This window comes from Hypanus sabinus, chromosome 11, assembly GCF_030144855.1.
Source record: "Hypanus sabinus isolate sHypSab1 chromosome 11, sHypSab1.hap1, whole genome shotgun sequence".
NCBI classification, from domain to species: Eukaryota; Metazoa; Chordata; class Chondrichthyes; order Myliobatiformes; family Dasyatidae; genus Hypanus; species Hypanus sabinus.
The window spans coordinates 14,677,319-14,698,307 of NC_082716.1; the positions used below are offsets into that span (position 1 = coordinate 14,677,319).

At 42.6% G+C, this 20,989-nt stretch overlaps 1 protein-coding gene across 1 annotated transcript in view; it reads left to right on the forward strand.

Annotated features, from left to right (window-relative positions):
- LOC132402343 (calcium-activated chloride channel regulator 1-like) overlaps positions 1-20,657 on the forward strand; it is a 68,574-nt gene extending 47,917 nt beyond the window's left edge. Inside the window, exons 11-14 of the mRNA XM_059985222.1 lie at positions 7,590-7,851; positions 9,850-10,017; positions 16,691-16,918; positions 20,221-20,657. Of these exons, the coding sequence (XP_059841205.1) occupies positions 7,590-7,851; positions 9,850-10,017; positions 16,691-16,918; positions 20,221-20,657 (1,095 nt within the window). The remainder of the gene's footprint in view (positions 1-7,589; positions 7,852-9,849; positions 10,018-16,690; positions 16,919-20,220) is intronic.
- Positions 20,658-20,989: the final 332 nt, after the last annotated feature.

A 20,989-nucleotide genomic window follows, 5' to 3' on the forward strand; every position in this document is an offset into this window, starting at 1 on the left:
CACTGCTGTTGCTGCCACAGCTTGTTGGTGGCCAAGCAGGCCACTCACCACGGCTGGTGTAATATGCCATAGGTCTTTTCAAGCTACCGTGTTCCTGAGTCAGAACGGTGCTTGCAAATCGTTCCTTTTCATTAGTAGCTAACTGAAAGGATTTAGAGTAGTCAGGAATGCCCAAGACAGATGCGTGGAGCAATTCCTTCTTTAGAACCTCATATACCTGCTCCATTTTGCGGCTTCATTGGATTTAAGATGGTGCGTCCTGTAGTATAGCTGCCCATAGCACAGGATCATAGGTTCTGTATTCACGAACTGAGTGTCGACAGTAATCTGCCATTCCAAGGAATTTATCCATTTTTTTTTAGTTTTCTGCTGCAGGAGATTGTGCGGAGGTGGACCCTCATTCAGGACCAAGTCTTCTAGTGCCTTGCTGCGGAACAAAGCCCAAATAAGTAACAGTTGTTTGGCAGAACTGTAATTTAGATAATGAGGCTCGGTGTCCATGTGCCACCAGGTGGTTTAACAATTCTACAGTCTTTCTGGTAATCAGCCAGTGTCTTGGAGGCCAGAATTAGATCAGCAGCATATTGTAAAATGGCATTAGTACCATTCACATTCACATGTATTCACATTCACATCACTTCGTACTGCAGCTCCATTTACTGCTGGGCTCTCAGCATAGCCCTGTGGCAAACTTGTCCAGGAATATTGTTGTCCATTATACGTAAAAGAGAACGTGTATTGACTGTCCTCATGCAGAGGGACCCAGAAGAAGGTGGTCAATAAGCATGTACCTTTGAGAATCAGATGGTATAGAGGCCAAAATAACATTTGTGTCCGGTACAACTGGGAAAAGGGCTGTGCTATCTGGTTGACAGCCTGTAAACTGCCACTGGTCCGGCCTGTCTGGTTTTGGGATTGGCAGCATGGGGTGCTGCAAGGGCTTTACATAATGCGTAGCACTCCTTGCTGTAAAAGAGTCTCGGTAGCAGGTTTAATACTGTTAATGGCCTCAGGAGATAAACAGTATTGGTGAATGGAAGAGTCTCAAGTTTTTACGTGTGACTTGACGAGGTGCTGCAAAGGCAACTAGACCCAGATGATTCTTGTGCAATGTTTACAAGGACGGGTCCACTTCTTTCAGTCGAGGTGGTGGGTCATACTGAAGAGAAGGGGGTGGGGTTTCCCCTCTAAAGATATAAGGGATCCTAAAAGGGAGAGTTGCTAGAGGATTTGTTACTATCTCTCCAGTATCGGGACCAAAATAGGTTACGCCAATCGGAAGGGTGCCCTGAATTTGCTTTATGACCCAGATATTTAGGCTTTGTCCCCAGGGATACATGAGGTATGTAGTGATCTCCTTCCAGGAAATAATTTACCTGAGAGGGATATAGCAATATTTCAGCAGCTTGACCTTCAGGGCTAAATAAAAATGATTGACTCTTAAAGAACATCCTGTAACGTTCTCTGATCTAGCCTCGACTTTTTTCTTCTTTCCATCATCACTTTGAATGATTGTGTTACTTCGGGTCACAAACAATTTAAAAAGGTTTGCAATGCTAAAGGTCCATTTTGTTCCAATTGTATTCCTACAAGACAATAAGATATAGGAACAGAAGTAGACAATTCCGCCCATCGTGTCTTCTCCTCCATTCAATCATGGGCTGATCCAATTCTTCCAGTATCCACACTCCCCTGCATTCTCCCCATACCCTTTGATGCCCTGGCTAATCAAGAACCTATATATCTCTGCCTGAAATACACCCAATGACTTGGCCTTCATAGTCACTTGTGGCAACAAATCCACAGATTTACCACCCTCTGACTAAAGTAATTTCTCTGCATCTCTGTTCTAAATGGATGACCTTCAATACTGAAGTCATGCCCTCTTGTCCTAGACTCCCCTACCATGGGAAGTAACTTTGCCATATCTAATCTGTTCAGGCCTTTTAATATTCAGAATATTTCGATGATATCCCTCCTCATTCTTCTGAATTCCAGGGAATACAGTCCAAGAGCTGACATTTCTCATACAGTAATCCCTTCATTCCTGGAATCATTCTCATGAATCTTCTCTGAACCCTCTCCAATGTCAGCATATCCTTTCTAAAATAAGGAGCTCAAATCTGCACACAGTACTCCAAGTGTGGTCTCACAAGTGTCTTATAGAGCCTCAACATCACATCGCTGCTCCTATATTCTATACCTCTAGAAATGAATGCCAACATTGCATTTGCCGCCTTTACCACTGACTCAACTTGCAGGTTAACTTTTAGAATATCCTGCACAAGGACTCTCAAGTTCCTTTGCATCTCTACATTTTGAATTCTCTCTCTGTCTAAATGATAGTTTGCCCATTTATTTCTTCCACCAAAGTGCATGACCAGACACTTTCCAACATTTTATTTAATTTCCCATTCTCTAAATTCTCTCTGCAGACACTCTGATTCCTCAACACTACCCGCTCCTACACCTATCTTTGTATCATCGGCAAATTTTGTCACAAATCCATTAATCCCATAGTCCAAATCATTGACATACATCCAAAAAAGCAGTGGTCCCAACACTGACCCCTGTGGAACTCCACTGGTAACCAGCAGCCAACCAGAAAAGGATCCCTTTATTCACAATCTATTTTCAGCCAAACAGCCAATGCTCCACACATGTTAGTAAGTTCCCTGCAATTCTATGGGCTCTTATCTTGCAAAGTAGCCTCATGTGGCACCTTGTCAAAGGCCTTCTTGAAAATCCAAGTACACCACATCCACTACATTTCCTTTGTCTACCCTGCTTGTAATGTCCTTCAAAAATTGCAGTAGGTTAGTCAGACAGAACTTTCCTTTTAGGAAACCATACTGGCTTTGGACTAACTTGTCAGCTCCCTCAAGGTACTCCAGGGGTAAACGGCCAGAAGACTTGATACATATTGGTACCAATGACATGGGTAGAAAAAGGGAGGAGGTTCTGAGGAGGGAATTCAGAGGGATGGGTAGAAAGCTGAAAAGCAGGACTTACAGGGTAGTAATCTCAGGATTGCTGCCTGTGCCATGTCTTAACGAGTTCAAGACTAGCATGATCGGGCATATTAATGCATGGCTCTGAGACTGGTATAGGGGGCAGGGCTTCAGGTTACTGGATCATTGGGGCCAACGTGTACAAAAAGGACAGGTTACACCTGAACCCAAAGAGGTCCAATATCCTAGCAGGCACATTTAATACAGTCATTATGGAGGGTTTAAAATAATTTGGCAGGGAGATGGAAACTGGAGTGATAGGGCTGAGGAAGGGGAAACAAAAATAAATCAAAGATAGTGTGCAACAGAGATGATAGAAAGGACAGGCAGGAGATGAGGCATAATCACAGCCAGTGGGATGAGTAACAGGGCAATAGATGTGTGATGCAGTCAAGTCAAATCAAGTCAAGTCACTTTTTATTATTATTTTGACCATAACTGCTGGTACAGTACACAGTAAAAATGAGACAATGTTTTTCAGGATCATGGTGCTACATGAAACAGTACAAAATCTACACTGAACTACGTAAAAACAACACAGAAAAAAAACTACACTAGACTACAGACCTACCCAGGACTGCATAAAGTGGACAAAACAGTGCAGGCATTACAATAAATAATAAACAAGGCAATAGGAACAGTAGAGAGCAGTAAGTTGGTGTCAGTCCAGACTCTGGGTACTGAGGAGTCTGATGGCTTGGGGGAAGAAACTATTACATAGTCTGGTCGTGAGAGCCCGGATACTTTGGTGCCTTTTCCCAGATGGCAGGAGGGAGAAGAGTTTGTTAAAACAGAAAGCAACAAATACTGGACTGAAAGTGTTATAATTGAATGGATGCAGCATATGAAATAAAATGGACGATCTTGAAATTCATGTACAGATTGGCAAGTATGACATTGTGGCCATCTCTGAAACTTGGCTAAAGGATGGCTGCGATTGGGAGCTGAACATCCAAAGATATACATTGCATTGGAAAGATAGGTTAGTAGGGAGAAGGGTTGGTGTGGCCCTGTCTATAAGAAATAATATTAAATCATTAGAAGGGGATGACATAGGATTGGAAAGTGTAGAGTCTATGGGTTGAGTTAAGAAATGGAAAGGGCAAAAGGACCCTAATGGCAGTTGTATACAGGCCTCCAAACAGAAGGAGCGATTTGCGAGTACCGTTCTGACTCAGGAACACGGTAGCTTGAAAAGACCAATGGCATATTACACCACCCGTGGTGAGTGGCCTGTCTGGCCACCAACAAGCTGTGGCAGCAACAGCAGTGATAGTCGAAAAGAGAACGCATATAACATTGGAACACTCCTGCACAGTATTCACTCCTTGCTCCTTGTGCTCAAATGTCCTTTTTCCCAGCACTTCCTTGCAAGTTTAATTTATTGCCTCTTTGACAGCTCTCCATTCATCATTGATCTCAAGGTGTTTAAATGCTTGGAACCTGTTGGAAAATGTGAGGACATCTTTGTCTTTCAAGTAGATCATATTATACTTCAATCACAGGTTGAGCAGTGCATTGCTTCTATTTAGCTTCACCTGTACTTTGGTGACTAGAAGATGGTGGTCTGATCCTGCATCTGCACCACATTTCTCTCTTGCATCATAGAGTGATCTTCAAAACCTCTTTGAGATGCATACATGGTCAGTTTGGTTCTCTGTTGCCTTGTGCATTTGATTGTCTGGGAATAAGCTTCCTCCAGTACCTAGATGGAAGTTAGCACAAGTTTCAGCAAATTGTTCCCTGCTTTCATTCATATCTCCGAGACTGTGTTTCCCCATCACTTGTTTATATCCTGCATTATCCCTACTAATTTTGGCTTTAAAATCTCCCATGACAATGCCCAGATCCTTTTCCTTTCCTCTGCTGATGACTCCACTGAGTGTGCTGTAGAACTCCTCTTTGTCTTCTTCATTAGCGTCATTTGTTGGTGCATAACTTTGGATAACTTGAGTTGATATCCTCTTGTGCTTGATTTTAAAGATAAACCATAGAACCGTAGAACACTACAGCACAGTACAGGCCCTTCAGCCCTTCATGTTGTGCCGACCCATATAATCCTTAAAAAAAAGTACTAAACCTACACTACCCCATAACCCTCTATTTTTCTTTCATCCATGTGCCTCTCCAAGAGGCTCTTAAATACCCCAGCAACATGAATGAATCTGCAGATGCTGGAAATAAATAAAAAACACAAAATGCTGGCAGAACTCAGCAGGCCAGACAGCATCTATGGGAGGAGGTAATAACGACATTTCGGGCCAAAACCCTTCATTAGGAGCCTGCTGAGTTCTGCCAGCATTTCGTGTTTTTTTATTGTTTTCTTAAATACCCCTAATGTTTTAGGCTCCACCACCATCCCTGGCAAGTCATTCCAGGCACTTACAACCCTCTGTTTAAAAAAACTTACCCCTGATGTCTCCCCTGAACTTCCCTGCCTTAATTTTGTGCATATGCCCTCTGGTGTTTGCTATTGGCGCCTTGGTAAACAGTTACTGACTATCCACCCTACTTATGCCTCTCATAATCGTGTAGTCCTCTATCAAGTCCCCTCTCATTCTTCTACGCTCCAAAGAGAAAAGTCCCAGCTCTGCTAACCTTGCTTCATATGACTTGTTCTCAAAACCAGGCAACGTCCTGGTAAATCCCCTCTGCACCCTCTCGATAGCTTCCACATCCTTCCTATAATGAGGTGACCAGAATTGAACACAATACTCTAAGTGCAGTCTCAGCAGAGATTTGTAGAGTTGCAACATGACCTCTCTACTCTTGAACTCAATCCCCCTGTTAATGAAGCCTAGCATCCCATAGGCCTTCTAAACTAGCTTATCAACCTGCGCAGCAACCTTGAGGGATGTATGAATTTGAACCCCAAGGTCCCTTTGTTCATCCACACTCTTAAGTAACTGACCATTAATCCTGTACTCAGTCTTCTGGTTTGTTCTTCCAAAATGCAATAGTAGTGATGATAGATAGTAGTGATAGTGATAGATATAATAGTTAATAGTGATGATTCTGGAACTGATGGCTTCCTGTGTGATCATGGCTCTGCATGCTTGTCATCATGAAGGCTATATCCTCTGTATGTGGTGCGCCATTGTTCTGATGACCTGAGTGGAAGATACTCATCCTGTCTGTCAGTCGAGTCACTGCAGATGACATCCATCTTGTCTCGCTTAGTCTAAGAATTGACAGTTTGTACCCCTTTGCTGTGATGGTGGATTTTCCTGCCTAGTACATGGTTCTCACATTACAGGTATGTTGGTGACAGAAGAATTGTCGGCTGTGCAGAATCCTGATGACTTTCCCTGCATGGCATCTTGAGCTCACTCGATGTTGTGCCTCTTCTCACTGCCGATGGAATGGTCGGACATCATCAATGTTTCTGTAATCCATTGTATCCACTGTACAGTTGTGTTGTACAGCTTTACCCATTTCCACCTCTCATGTTGGGAATGTAGGGGGACTTTGAGAGGTTGATGGGAATGTAAGGAAGATAATATAGGGCTTAGGATTAGTGAAAATTGTTAGTTGATGGTTTACATGGATTGAATGGGTTAAAGAGCCTGTTTCTGTACCTTTGTGACCCTTTCAACCTCTTTTCTTCTTCTAGCATGATGTGTTATTTGCATCAATCTCAGCCTTTGATTCCAGAATTTAATATCCATGCTCAGACAATATCTAATTGATCCCCAGTTACACTATCCTTTATAGTGACATCCTTAAATCTCACTAACTCCATGCTTCTTCATCTCAGACCTGAATAACTGGGGTTAATTTTATCTTTATTTATTTAGAGATACATTTATGCTGCCTTATTTTTCTCAAAATAGAAAAATAAAGTTTTATCCTATGTACTACATGAAGTTATTTAAATGAATAGTCGTTAACTTGTAACAAAACCTGTGTTTCTCCCTCCACAGATGCTACCTGACTGGCTGAGATTTCCAGCATTTTTTTCTTTTATACAATGAATTTCCTCCTCCCTCTGGCACCACTCTTCAATAGCAAACTGACAAGAGTAATCTCCCAGTGGTAGGAAATGGGCCTGGATTCAACAGAATGTTGGTTAATATATTTAGGTTACCGAACAACATTTATTTGCACAAAATTCCTTCAAAATCATGAAATTAGAACGTCCCTTTAGTACAGAGATGTGTAGGAATGTTTTAAGCCGGCGTGGAGTGGGGCTGTGGACCTTTGGAATTCATTGCCACAGATGGATGTGAAGGCCAAGTTATTGGGTATATTTAAATAAAAGGTTAGTAGGTTCTTGATTACCAAAGGCATCAGAAGTTACATGGAGAGGACAAGAAAAAAAGGTTGGGAGGGGTAATAAATCAGCCATGATAGAATAGGGAAACAGACTTGATGGGCCCAATGGCCTAATTCTACTCCAGTGACTTATGATCTTATAGTATCTTTACAGTGCTGAAGATAATGACTTAACACAACTCTCTCAATGGTTCCCAACATAGAGATAATCATTCTTCTATATGTACAGTAATGATTTTAAATATCACTGAGAAGTTATTCCTGCCTTTGATTATCATAGGACTAACTATACTCATCTTCCAGGAAGGAAAATGGACTTACAGTATCAGGAATCCCGGAAATAAGCAACAATTAACAGTTACAGTAACATCTCAAGCAGCAAATGAGAATGTTTCCCCTGTCACAGTCAGCACAAAAATCATCAGAAAGGATCCCTCTGCTCCAGTGGTTATTTATGCAAAAATCTCCCAAGGATTTTTACCAGTCTTATCTGCAAGTGTGATAGTCACTGTTGAATCACCCACGGCTCCTAAAAAAGATGTGGAGCTTTTAGATAATGGTTTAGGTAAGTCATATAAAATTCTCTATGAAAAATAGAATTGGAGCTTTTGTGAATTGAATAATGATATAGTGAGCATAAGTATAAGTTTGAGGGAGATCTATTGACATAGAGTAAACTGGTTATGTAAAGGATATTTTTCATTGGCTGCCACCAGGAGATCTACTTAACCTATAGGTGCCTTGATCTGTGTTGTACTGGCTGACTGCTTATTTGACCTCGAGGTGTCCTTGTGATCAAATGAGAAGATCTTAGACAGCCTGAAGGTCAGATGGACAATCCACCTCACCGCTTCACATAGTAGTGAGCCCAGAGTCAGGCTCAGTGCTGAGACCTTAATGAAGCAACGGCTTACTGCACCAAGCGCTCAGTGTTAGGTTCAACAGACTTCCACAGAGATTTCTGGCCTTTGACTTATGGAGCACTCCAACCTGAACTCTGACCCGACCTCTATCTCCCCCACATCATTGTCCCTAAATGCTAATCTGACTTCAAATCCCCAAAACCATCCCCTCAAACCTCAAAAACAACCAAGTCTGAGACACAATCTCGATGAAGGCTGAAGCTCAGCACCATCTTGACTGGAACACAACCCAATGCCAGGGAGGACTGGTGTGTGAATGAGAGATTCATCTATCTGAATGGGGTCACAAATTTTGTGGAAAAAATATGTAAAAGCAGATGAGGTCTCATCCTTTTACTTTATCGGAATGTTTTAGAAATACACCAGTCAAAGGCTATCAGAACATTGTGAGGTAAGGACCTCAGGCATGATCCCTGAAGCCAAACTGATATACAGAGCTTGCCCTATCTTGTGGGACAGCTATAGCGGGTGCAGACAGTCATCTTGATTGGCCTTCCAAGTATAGATGAAGGAAGTCTGAGCAGGCAGCCAAGCCAAGAACAATTCTGTCCCAGGTGTGACTTCCAACAATGTGACAACTAAAATAGGAAGAATATTTAATCAGTTGCATAAATCTTCAACTGAGCTGCTCATAGAGATTATGGAAGATAGATGTACCTGTATTATATTTATTTAGCACACAAAGTGACTTAACACCCTCAGGGGATTTTTGCTGCAAGTTCCAGAGAAAGAAAAAGGAACAGGAGAGGGTAATTCCCAACAGGAAGCAAAATATTGCTTCACGTAACTTCAATTAAAAAATCAGCAAAGTAAATGGGACTTTATCTTCATCCCCTTAGATATGTGTGTGTTACATTATTGTTCAGATTGAACTGAGACAATGCTGAGAAGAATCAATATAGGATTAACAGCCAGCTTTATTCGCCATATATATTTACATGCATTAGGAATTTGCTGTAGTGTGTTAGTCAGAGCATGACATGCAACAAAGCACAACATTCAACGATTATGAAGAATAAAAAATTATTTAAAAATTAAGAATTATTCAGCATATAAATAAAAAAGCTAATAAATTTGGATGCTAAAGGATGGCTTTGGACAGGAAGGCAGAATAAAGGAATTACTTGCTAGTTTCAGACGTCTATGGGTTGTGATTGACTGGATCAAACTTGCCGGCCTACTGCTGTTTGGAAACTTTCTCATCGAACCATCCAGGGAGATTCAGAAGTGATTCAGATTCATTTATCACCTTGTATAATAAATCAGTTTTTGAATTTGACCGATGATGAATATTCAGGGTAGCTGGGTGTCTTTGTTCTGTGTGCACATAGTGTCTGCCTGGGATAATTTTGCAACTCATTCAGATGTCACAGTTTCTGTGGAACTGATGGAACAGAGAAATGTAATGAAAAGATTCTCATTTTTGTATGTTATCATAAATCTTGCTCAATATATCATACATTTGGAAGTCCAGACAGCAATAAAAACATATAAAATTAGAAATTTGTTCTTGACCCAAGGACATCATAATGGACTACCAATGAGATGAAAGTAGGAAGCATCTATAGGCAGCTTCTAACCAAATTGCATTATTGCATTCTCTCCTCGGCTGAAAATCATTCACCTTTACTTACTTTTAGGTGCTGATATTGTCAGCAATGATGGGGTGTACTCTAAGTATTTCCTAAACGCTATTGGACATGGAAGATACAACTTCAAGGTGCGGGTAAAGGGAAAGGAAGGGTCTACCACAAAGACAAACAGAACAGATGGGAGTGCCCTGTACATACCAGGATACACAGAAAATGGTAATAAATATTTGGCATTTCAGAATAAGACAACATAGGTTTCCTTTGTCATTGCAGTTGTTATAGTCAGAGAATAATGAACAATACTGGATGGAAACAGTTCCTTAGGCCCAACTTGTCCATGCTACCCCAATTGTCTGACTGGGCTAGTGCCTTTTGTCTTCATTGGTTTACATCCATAGAAACATAGAACCATAGAACACTACAGCACAGTACAGGCCCTTCAGCCCCCCATGTTGTGCCGACCCATATAATCCTTAAATAAAAGTACTAAACCCACACTATCGCATAACCCTCTATTTTTCTTTCATCCATGTGCTTGTCTAAGAGGCTCTTAGATACCCCTAATATTTTAGACTCCACCACCATCCCTGGCAAGTCATTCCAGGCACTCACAATCCTCTGTGTAAAAAACTTACCCTTGATGTCTCCCCTAAACTTCCCTGCCTTAATTTTGTACATATGCCCTCTGGTGTTTGCTATTGGTGCCTTGGGAAACAGGTACTGGCTATCCATCCTATCTATGCCTGTCATAATCTTGTAGACCTCTATCAAGTCCCCTCTCATCCTTCTACACTCCAAAGAGAAAAGTCCCAGCTCTGCTAATCTTGCTTCATATGACTTGTTCTCCAAACCAGGCAACATCCTGGTAAATCTCCTCTGCACTCTCGATAGCTTCCACATCCTTCCTATAATGAGGTGACCAGAATTGAACACAATACTCTAAGTGCAGTCTCAACAGAGATTTGTAGAGTTGCAACATGACCTCTCTACTCTTGAACTCAATCCCCCTGTTAATGAAGCCTGGCATCCCATAGGCCTTCTTAACTACCCTATCGACCTGCGCAGCAACCTTGAGGGATGTATGGATTTGAAGCCCAAGGTCCCTTTGTTCATCCACACTCTTAAGTAACTGACCATTAATCCTGTATTCAGTCTTCTGGTTTGTCCTTCCAAAATGCATCACCTCACACTTATGCGGATTGAAGTCCATCTGCCATTTTTCTGCCCAACTCTGCAGCCTGTCTATATCCTCTTGTAACCTTCGACCACTTACAGCTCCATCCACAACTCCTCTAATCTTCATGTCATCTGCAAACTTACTCACCCATCCTTCTGCCTCTACATCCAGGTCATTTATAAAAACCACAAATAGCAGGGGTCCCAGGACAGATCCCTACGGCACTCCACTAGTAACCGACCTCCAGGCAGAATACTTTCCTTCCACAACTACCCTCTGCTTTCTTCCTTTAAGCCAATTATTTATCCAAACAGCCAAGGTTCCACTTATCCCATGCCTCATGAATTTCTGGATGAGTCTCTCGTGAGGGATCTTGTCAAATATCTTGCTAAAGTCCATGTAGACCTCATCCACTGCCCTACCCTCATCAGTTTCTTTTGATAGCTCTTCAAAAAACTCAATCAGGCTCATGAGACACGATCTTCCCCTCACAAAGCCATGTTGACTATCTATACTATACTTCTCCAAATGCTCGTAGATCCTATCCTTAAGAATATTTTCCAGTATTTTGCAGACCACTGACATAAGACTCACTGGTCTATAGTTCCCTGCTTTCTCCCTATTACCTTTTTTAAACAAGGGAACTACATTTGCCATTCTCTAGTCCTCCGGCACTTTCCCTGTAACCAAAGAGGATTCAAACATCATGGCTAATGCTCCAGCGATCTCTTCTCTCAATTCCCACAACAGTCTGGGGGGTATCATATCTGGCCCTGGGGAATTATCAATCTTGATGTTTTTAAGAAGATCCAGCACTACTTCTTCCGTGATCTCCACATTGCCCAGCGCAGAGGCCTGCTCTATTTTGACCTCTCCCTGATCAAGATCCTTTTCACTTGTGAATACTGAAGCAAAGTATTCATTTAGGACCTCCCCAACCTCCTCTGCCTCCAGGCACACGTTGCCCTCTTTATTCTTTAGCAGTCCCACTTTCGTCCTCGTCAACCACCTGTCCACATACGCATAGTATGCCTTGGGGTTCTCCTTAGTCCTCCATGCCAAGGCCTTCTCATGCCCCCTTCAAGCTTTCCTAAGTCTTTTCTTTAGTTCCTTCCTGGCTACCCTATATTTCTCATGAGCCCCTCCTACTTCCTGTTTCTTATATCTAACATATGCTTCCTTTTTCATCTTGATGAGTTGCCTCACATGTTTTGTCAGCCACGGCTCCCTTTTCCTACTGTTTTCTCCTTGACTCAACGGGACAAACCTATCCTGAACCCAGCTCAAATGGTCCCTAACTTCTCCCACATTACTTCTGTGCTTTCCCCTTTGAACATCTGTTTCCAATTTACTCTTGCTAGTTCCTGCCTTATCCCTGCAAAATTAGCCCTTCCCCAGTTAATCACTTTACCATTTTGTCTGATTTTATCCCTTTCCATAGCTATGCTGAAGCTAAGGGAGTTGTGGTCACTCTCAACAAATTGCTCCCCCACCAAGAGGTCTGTCACCAGACCAGGTTCATTACCCAGAACTAAATCCAGTATAGCCTCTCCTCTCGTCGGCCAGTCCACATACTGTGTCAGGAATCCTTCTTGAACACACCTGACAAATTCAGCCCCATCTATCCCCCTTGCACTCAGGAGGTGCCAGTCAATATGAGGGAAGTTGAAATCACCCATAACTACTACCCTGTATTTTGTGCACCATTCTAAAATCTGCCTACTTATCTGCTCCTTGGTGTCCCGAGGGCTATTTGGGGCCCTTTAGACTACTCCCAGCACAGTGATTGACCTTCCTATTTCTGACTTCCACCCACACCGACTCAGTGGACACTCCCTCTGCAGCGTCCTCCCTTTCTATAGCTGTGATACTATCCCTGACCAGCAATGCCACTCCTCTCCCCTTTCTACCTCCCATCCTATTCCTTTTAAAACACCTGAACCCCAGGACCTGCATCATCCTATCCTACCCTTCCTCCAACCAAGTTTCAGTAACGATCACAACATCGTAGTTCCACGTGCTAATCCATGCTCTAAGTTCATCCTCCTTGTTCCTAATACTCCTAGCATTGAAATAGACACATTTCAACCCCTTTAACTGGCTACAATTATGTTTCGTCCCCTGTCTGTCCTTCCTCATCAACTCAGAATTTTTAGTATCATGCCCTTGTCCTTCTACCTTAATCCCTGCACTCACATTCTGATTCCCACCCCCTGCCAAACTAGTTTAAGCCCTCCCCAACAGCTCTATCAAACCTGCCCGCCAGGATATTGGTCCCCCTGGGATTCAAGTGCAAACCGTCCTTTTTGTACAAATCACACTTACCCTAAAAGAGGTCCCAATGATCCAGAAATCTGAATCCCTGCTTCCTGCTCCATTCCATCAGCCACACATTTATCCTCCACCGCATTCAGTTCCTATTCTCACTGTCGTGTAGCACAGGCAGTAATCCCAATTACTACCTTTGAGGTCCTGCTTTTCAGCTTCTTTCCTGACTCCCTGTAGTCTTCTTTCAGGACCTCTTCCTTTTTCCTACCTATGTCATTGGTACCGATATGTACCACGACCTCTGGCTGTTCTCCCTCCTACTGCAGGATATCTTGGACATGATCAGAAACATCCCAGACCCTGGAACCTGGGAGGCAAACTACCATCCAAATTTCTTTCCTGCGTCCACAGAACCACCTGCCTGATCCCCTGACTATAGAGTTTTAGGGGTAAGTTTTTTACACAGAGGGTTGTGAGTGCCTGGAATGACTTGCCAAGGATGGTGGTGGAGGCTAAAATGTTAGGGGTATTTAAGAGCTTCTTGGACAGGCACATTGATGAAAGAAAAATGGAGGGTTATGGGGTAGTGTGGGTTTAGTGCTTTTTTCTTAAGGATTATATGGGTTGGCACAACATGGAGGGCTGAAGGGCCTGTACTGTGCTGTAATGTTCTATGGTTCTATGGTAGTTCCCTATCACTACTGCCGCCTTCTTCCATTCCCCTACCCTTCTGAGCCACAAGGCCAGACTCTGTGCCAGAGGCACGGCCACTGTCGCCTCCCCCAGGTAGGGTCACCCCCCCCCCCAAATAGTACTCAAACAAAAGAGTTTATTGTCAAGGGGTGCAGCCACAGGAGTACTCTCTACTACCTGACTCTTCCCCTTTCCACTCCTGACTGTGACCCATCTCTCTGTCCCCCCCGTGGCCACAGAGTGACCACCTGCCTGTTACTCCTCTCTGTCACCTCCTCACTCTCCCTGAGCCGACGAAGGTCATCGAGCTGCATCTGCAGTTCCCTAACATGGTCTCTTAGGAGTTGCATCTCGATGCACCAGGTGTAGATGTGGCCGTCCTGGACTCCAGGAGACTCCAGAACCTCCCACATCTGACACCGACCACAGAAAATGACCTCACACTCATACTACTTCCTTTTGCAATCACCATCTGCCTCGCCTCATCCCGTTACCACCGAAGCCTGTTGAGCCAAAGCCCTTTCACTCTGCAGCCTCTCATTCCGCTGCCCGCTCCTAAGGCTGCCTGCTGGATATGGCTGCCTTCTTTTTCAACTGCTTTGTGAACTGGTGCCCATTCCTCCAGCATTTTTACCTGTGTTTGTCCAATGACTTATTAGGAAAAGCAAAACCCCACACCACCACCTACCCTGTTTAATGGGACAGTTTTCAGATTACTTTCTGCCTGCTTACAATATGTGGGCTGGTATGAATTACTGTCTGGTGTGTCCAAACATCAAATATAGAACATTACAGTACAGTACAGGTGTGGTGAACTACATATACCTGTCTGGACACGCCCCCCCCCCACTGACTGCTCCTGTGGCTCCTCCCACAGACCCCGGTATAAAGGTGATTGGAGCCTGAGCTCCAGCCTCAGTCTCCAGGATGTAGTGTGGTGGTCAATTGCTGCTTCTTCTTTTTTCCAGCCAATAAAAGCCTATATCTCACCTCTCGTCTCCGAGAGTTATTGCTGGTGCATCAACAGGTCCTTTGGGCTAAGATGCTGTGCCGACATTTTAACCTACTCTAAGATGAATGTACCCTTTCTTCTTACATAACCCTCCAGTTTTCTATCATTCATGTGCTTATCTAAGAGGTTCGTAATATTCATAATGTATCTGCCTCTGAAACCACCCTTGGCAGGTTTTATCACATCTATCACACTCTGTGTCAAAAACCTAACTCTGACATCCCCCCTAAACTTTAGGCCAATCACCTTAAAATTATGCCCTTTTGTATTAGCTGCTTGCATCCTGTGAAAAAGTCTCTGGCTATCCACTCAATCTATGATTCTTATCATCTTGTAAACCTCTGTCACTCCAAACTTATACATTGTGAAGGCCATGTTACCCAGACATTGGATCCAACAGTAAAGCTCTGAAAATATGCTATTGGTCAAATTGCAAATGCCAGTGTTCTCATATTGGACTCACCCGATGACATATATTATGTTCTCCACCCACTTACTTGGGCAGTAATTGGCATGATCCCTTCAGACTCTTCTGGTCCTGATGACTAAACACTTCTCAGGCTTCCAGCCGGGTACATATATCAATTATAACCAACATTTCAATTACAAACTCTGCTATCTTCTTCAGATATGATGCTTGGGTATGTCTAGTCCAGTGGTAAGTATACCACCATAGTTCATCCCTCCTTATTAGTTTGATATCATCCAATCGGATTTCTGCTCTCCCACCTTATTTGTAATCAAATTCCAGTTCTTACTTACAGCGAGACCTTCATCTTTGTCAAAAATTATTTTCCTCTAGTTTTATTTCAATGGTTCCTATAACCAGGCTGTCCCAAAGTGGCACAGTAGTTTTGTGCCATTGAATTCAATCCAAAGCTATAGCAAATGCAGTGTTCTGCTACCACCAGCTTTTCCGGGTAACACAAATGGATACATCCCCTGTGGTCCTTGATGCAGGCATCCACCGTGTGTCCCATCTGGCCGACGTATGGTGCTCAGCATTCATAAGAAAGCATGTAAACACCAGCTGGCCTGAATTCCAGTTCATCTTTGACACACATAAGCTGTGACTTGAGCTTCCTTACAGATTTGTGGATGGTATAAATCTGGCATTTCTTCAGGATCCTAGTGATCCTTCCAAAAACTGTGGAAATATAGAGAAGACAGGTGGTAGCAATGGGTTCCTTATTGTTGTTAGGAAGAACTTCGATTAACCATGAGAAAACTATTTTGGACCTGGAGAGTTTTCCTGAGGAAATTATGTATAATGTTCCTACAGAATAGCTACAAGGTGAAGGAAATCAATTGGGCCCTCAATTGACAGAAAAACCAGGAAACCTGACAACAAGGAGGAACCTTTCGCTACCACTTGTCATTCATATGTTTTCAGTTTCTGGAAGGATCCCTGAGATCCTGAAAAAATGCCAGATTTATACCATCCATCAACCAGTAAGGAAGCTCAAGTCACAGCTTACGCAGGTCAAAGATGACCTAAGGCTTGGGTCGGCTGGCGTTTACAAGATTCTGAAAGAATTTTGCACTTTATTGTTTACCTGCACTGCACTTTCCATGTAGCTGTCACACTTTATTCGGCATTGACATTACTTTACCTTGTTCTACTCAATGTGTAGTGTAATAAATTGATCTGTATGAACAAGGTTTTCACTGGACCTCGGCACATGTGATGTGAATAAACCAATTCCAATTTCAATTTCAGTTCCTTTCATTCCACGTAGGTGTTATCCACACAAATCCTCCAAAGCCTTCAGTTAGTAATGAAGATTCTGCAGCTCAAATAGGTATCTTCAGCAGGGTGAAATCAGGAGGAGCACTTTCAGTTCCCCCAGGTACACCTACTGTCAACTTTCCACCGTGCAAAGTCACAGATCTTCATGCAACCATAGAAGAGGACAAAATTCAGCTGCAGTGGACAGCACCAGGAGCAGATCTGGATCAAGGAGCAGGTAAATGTTCCTGTGTTTTAATAACTTACATGGAATTTTTCTTCCCAGCAATGAAGTGAATCAATAGTTGGGAAATCTGCTGACCAGTTGACACAATTAAAACACATTCCCCAGGAAGAAAAAACAAGAACAAATAAAGTTTGTAACTTTAATTAATTCCTATGTTAAAAAGTTATATAGAAGTACAGCATGGTAACAGGCCTTGCTGCCCCAATAAGCTTGTGCTGCTCAATTACTCATATGTGACCAATTAACTACTGGGCCATCATATGTCTTTAGCATATAGGATGAAATCAAAGCACCCAAAGGATACCATGTAGTAACAGGGAAAAGGTACAAACTCCTTACAGATAGCAGCAGAATCACTAACCACTACACTACTGTACCGGCTCTAAAGGAAATAGAATTTGTTATTCTATGATCAAATATCTTCACCTTCTGGAGGGATTGTTCCCTCTACAATTTCCTAGTTAATTCATCCCTCCCCACTAATCTCCCTCCAGGCATTTATCCCTGCAAGTGGCCTTAGTGTAAACGTGCCCAATCACTTCTATTAGGGACCCAAAGAGTCCTTCCAGATCAGGCAACACTTCATCTGTGAATCTGTCGGGGTCATCTATTATGTCTGTTGTTCCTGAAACGGCCTCCTCTACAATGGTGAGAATCATTTTAATGGGGGAATCCTTCATTGAGCACGTCTGCACTGTCTGCCACAAGTGGGACTTCCTGGTGACCAAACTTTTTAATATCCATTCCCATCTCCATTCCAACATATTGATCAATGGTGTCAGCCTGTGATGTGAGGCCACCCACAGAGTGGTGGAGTAACACCTTATATTCCGCCTGAATAGCTTCCAACCTGATGGCTTGAAATCAATTTCTTCTTCCGACAAAGTTCAACCCCCACTCATCGTTTCCTCCACTCCTCAATCTGACCTTGCACTTCTCAGTTCCATTTTACATCCACTGAGTCCTCATCTTCTTCCCCTTCAGTCCAGTCTGTTCTCCTCTCCAGTCATATTCTTTCTTTTCCAGCCCTTGCCCTTTCCCACCCACCTTGCTTTACCTATCACCTTCCAGCTATCCTCTTTCCCCCTCACCCCACCTTTTTATTCTGACATCTACCCCTTCCTTCTCAGTCCTGACAAAGGGTCTCAGACCAAAATGTCGACTGTTTACATTTTTTCCTCTAGTGTTTTGCATGTGTAGCACCTGACTCAGTACCTTTACTATTGAAGTGAATTTTGTTGCTGCGGGAATGAAGTCACCGTAGAGAAGTACTGGCAGAAATGAAGCAGTCTCTTTATTCCGCAAAGTGAGATACAGCAGGCATCAAATGGAGACCATTTTGTCGGGGGGGGGGGGAAGGTCTGCATGGTCTAACCCTACACAACATTTTATGTGCGAAAGATCACAGAAAAGTTCAGGACAATACAAACAAATCCAAATTTACTATGCTTTCTTTGAACTACATGTAACAACTTTGTGCCTAGATCTTCCCACCATCATGTCAAAATAATTGTTAATTATTGTCATATCCTTGCAATGTGATGTTGATTAGATATGTGCATATGTAGACAACTAGTTAACTGCCTGGTCTGTCTGGTCTATATTTTTATGTTAAATCTACAGTGCATATTCAGAAGATTGTTTGCTGAAGATAATATTCCATTATAAGTCATGAACCCAAAATATACCCTAACATATTTTATGACCACATTGTGAGTATGGAAGATCATAGTCAGTCAACGACCACAGGGGATAAGATAGTTGTCTTTCCCTTCCAGTTTCTGCCATACATCTTCACAGCTCTTACATTTTATGAAGCCTTTGTTCACTCTGATCCCAGTGGAACACTACATTTCCAGTCAATGTCTGGTACTGAAGATCACAAACTGACTCATTGTCTATGAACACCAATGCACACTAACACACACCGTGGCCCAGAGAGTTAAGGTAGGTACAGTTGGCCTCTCTTTCTGCTGGAATTGTTACAGGCAGGGAATCCTCCCGGTGTTGTGGTGCAGCAGGTAGTACAGTGCAAGTGATCACTGATCAAGGTTCAGTTCCCAGTCCTGCCTGTAAGGATTGTGTATGCAATCCCTGTGACCATGTGGGTTTCTTCTGGCTGCTCCAGTTTCCTCCCACATTCCGAAGACATATGGTCAGGGTTAGGGAATTGTGGGCATGCGATGTTGGTGCTGGAAATGTAACGACATTTACAGGCTACCCAGCACAATCCTCGCTGATTTGATTTGACACAAATGACACATTTCACTATATGTTTTGGTATTTCATTATACATGTGACAAATAAAGCTAATCTAATCTGAATCTACTGAACTGGAATAAAAATAGTTGAACAGTTAAGGTTTCAACATTAAAATGCATTACATTGTTCTGTTTTGTAATGACAACTTGAGTTGAATGTAAAAATTCAAACATTGGAGGTGCAAGGGGACTAAGGAATCCTCATTCAAGACTCCCAGAACGTTAGTTTACGGGTTGAGTCTGTGGTAACAAAAAAAGGCAAATGCCATATTGGCATTTATTTTAAGGAGAATAGAATATATAAAAACAAGGATATACTGCTGAAGCCTTATAAGACACTAGTCAAGCTGCTCCTGGAGTATTGTCAACAGCTTTGGGCCCAGAAAGGATGTATTGTCATTGGAGAGAGTCTAGAGGAGATTCACAAGGATGATTCCAGGAATTAAGGTATTAATAAATCAGCATTTGGCAGCTTTAGGCTTGTACTCACTGGAATTTAGACCTCGTTGATACTTACAGAATGCTAAAAGGACCAGATAAGGTGTATTTGGAGAGAATGCTTCCTCTGGTCGGGGTATCCAGAAATCGAGCGCACAGCATCAAAATTGAGGGCCAAAGTTGAATGTTCTGCCACAGGCTGCAGTTGAGCCCAAGTGCATGGGTATATTCAAAGCAGAAGTTGATAGATTCATAATTGGTCATGGCATCAAGGGATATGGTGAGGGGGCAGATGTATGGGGTTGAATGGGATCTGGAATCAGCTGTGATGGAATGGTGGAGTGAACTCGATGGGCTGAATGGCCTAATTCTGCTCCTATGTCATATGGTCTTAAGGACCGATAAACTGGGCCCACCGAGATGAAAACATATGCGCGCAAAAGCCCGCATAAATAGACAGAGCCTTCTGAACACAGGTGGCCCAAGCAATTCATCACATGATTGATCGGTCACATGTGCACTCGCCACATTCTCACAATTGATCCAATATTGTTCAATATATCAATACAATTCCTTATTTCTGTTCTTCATCAGCCTCCTACTATGAGATGAGAATGAGTGAGAAACTGCTGCAGCTACGGGACAATTTCTCAGGAGCAGAACAGGTTAATTTGACAAGTTTGAAACCACAACCATTTGGCTCCAAAGAAACATTCGCAATTGCCGTTGGAAGTACAGGACTTAAAAACACAACCACACTCTATTTAGCTTTGTGTGCTTATGATGAAAAGGATCAGTCTTCCGAGATGTCCAATGTTGCCAGCGTTTCTTCCTTTGTGCCTCTGCCTGATGAACTGATGTCCAACGAACCAGAGGACAATAAAGTACAGGTTCTGCACAGTATTTGGATTGCAGTAGTAGTGGCAGTAATTGTATGTTTGGTTATTGGGATTACTGATTATGTTGTGCAGAAGAAGTGCAGAAAGAGGTTGCCAGAAGCAGCACCAGCATATAGTCAATGCAACTGCTGAGTTTACTAATCTGAACATTTACTTTATTCTGAGTTATTATTGTTGCAGAGTGAAGATTTTCTGAGACATCTGTAGTCATTCTCAGACAAATGGAAGACCTTCCTTGGAGGAAATTCAGTCCAAGTTAGTTGCTTAGCCTATTGGGGTTGATCAGAAGATTGCATGCTTTATTTTGATTGGTGCCTCTGTTTTTGGAGGATATTGTGGTTCTTTTTCCTGGGGTAGAATCTGTAAAACTGCATAATCGTGATATAGCTCTGTACCAATAAATCAATATTTTCTGGAATGGTTGCATTACCTTATTTTATGATGCCACCTTTTAAGAGTTCATA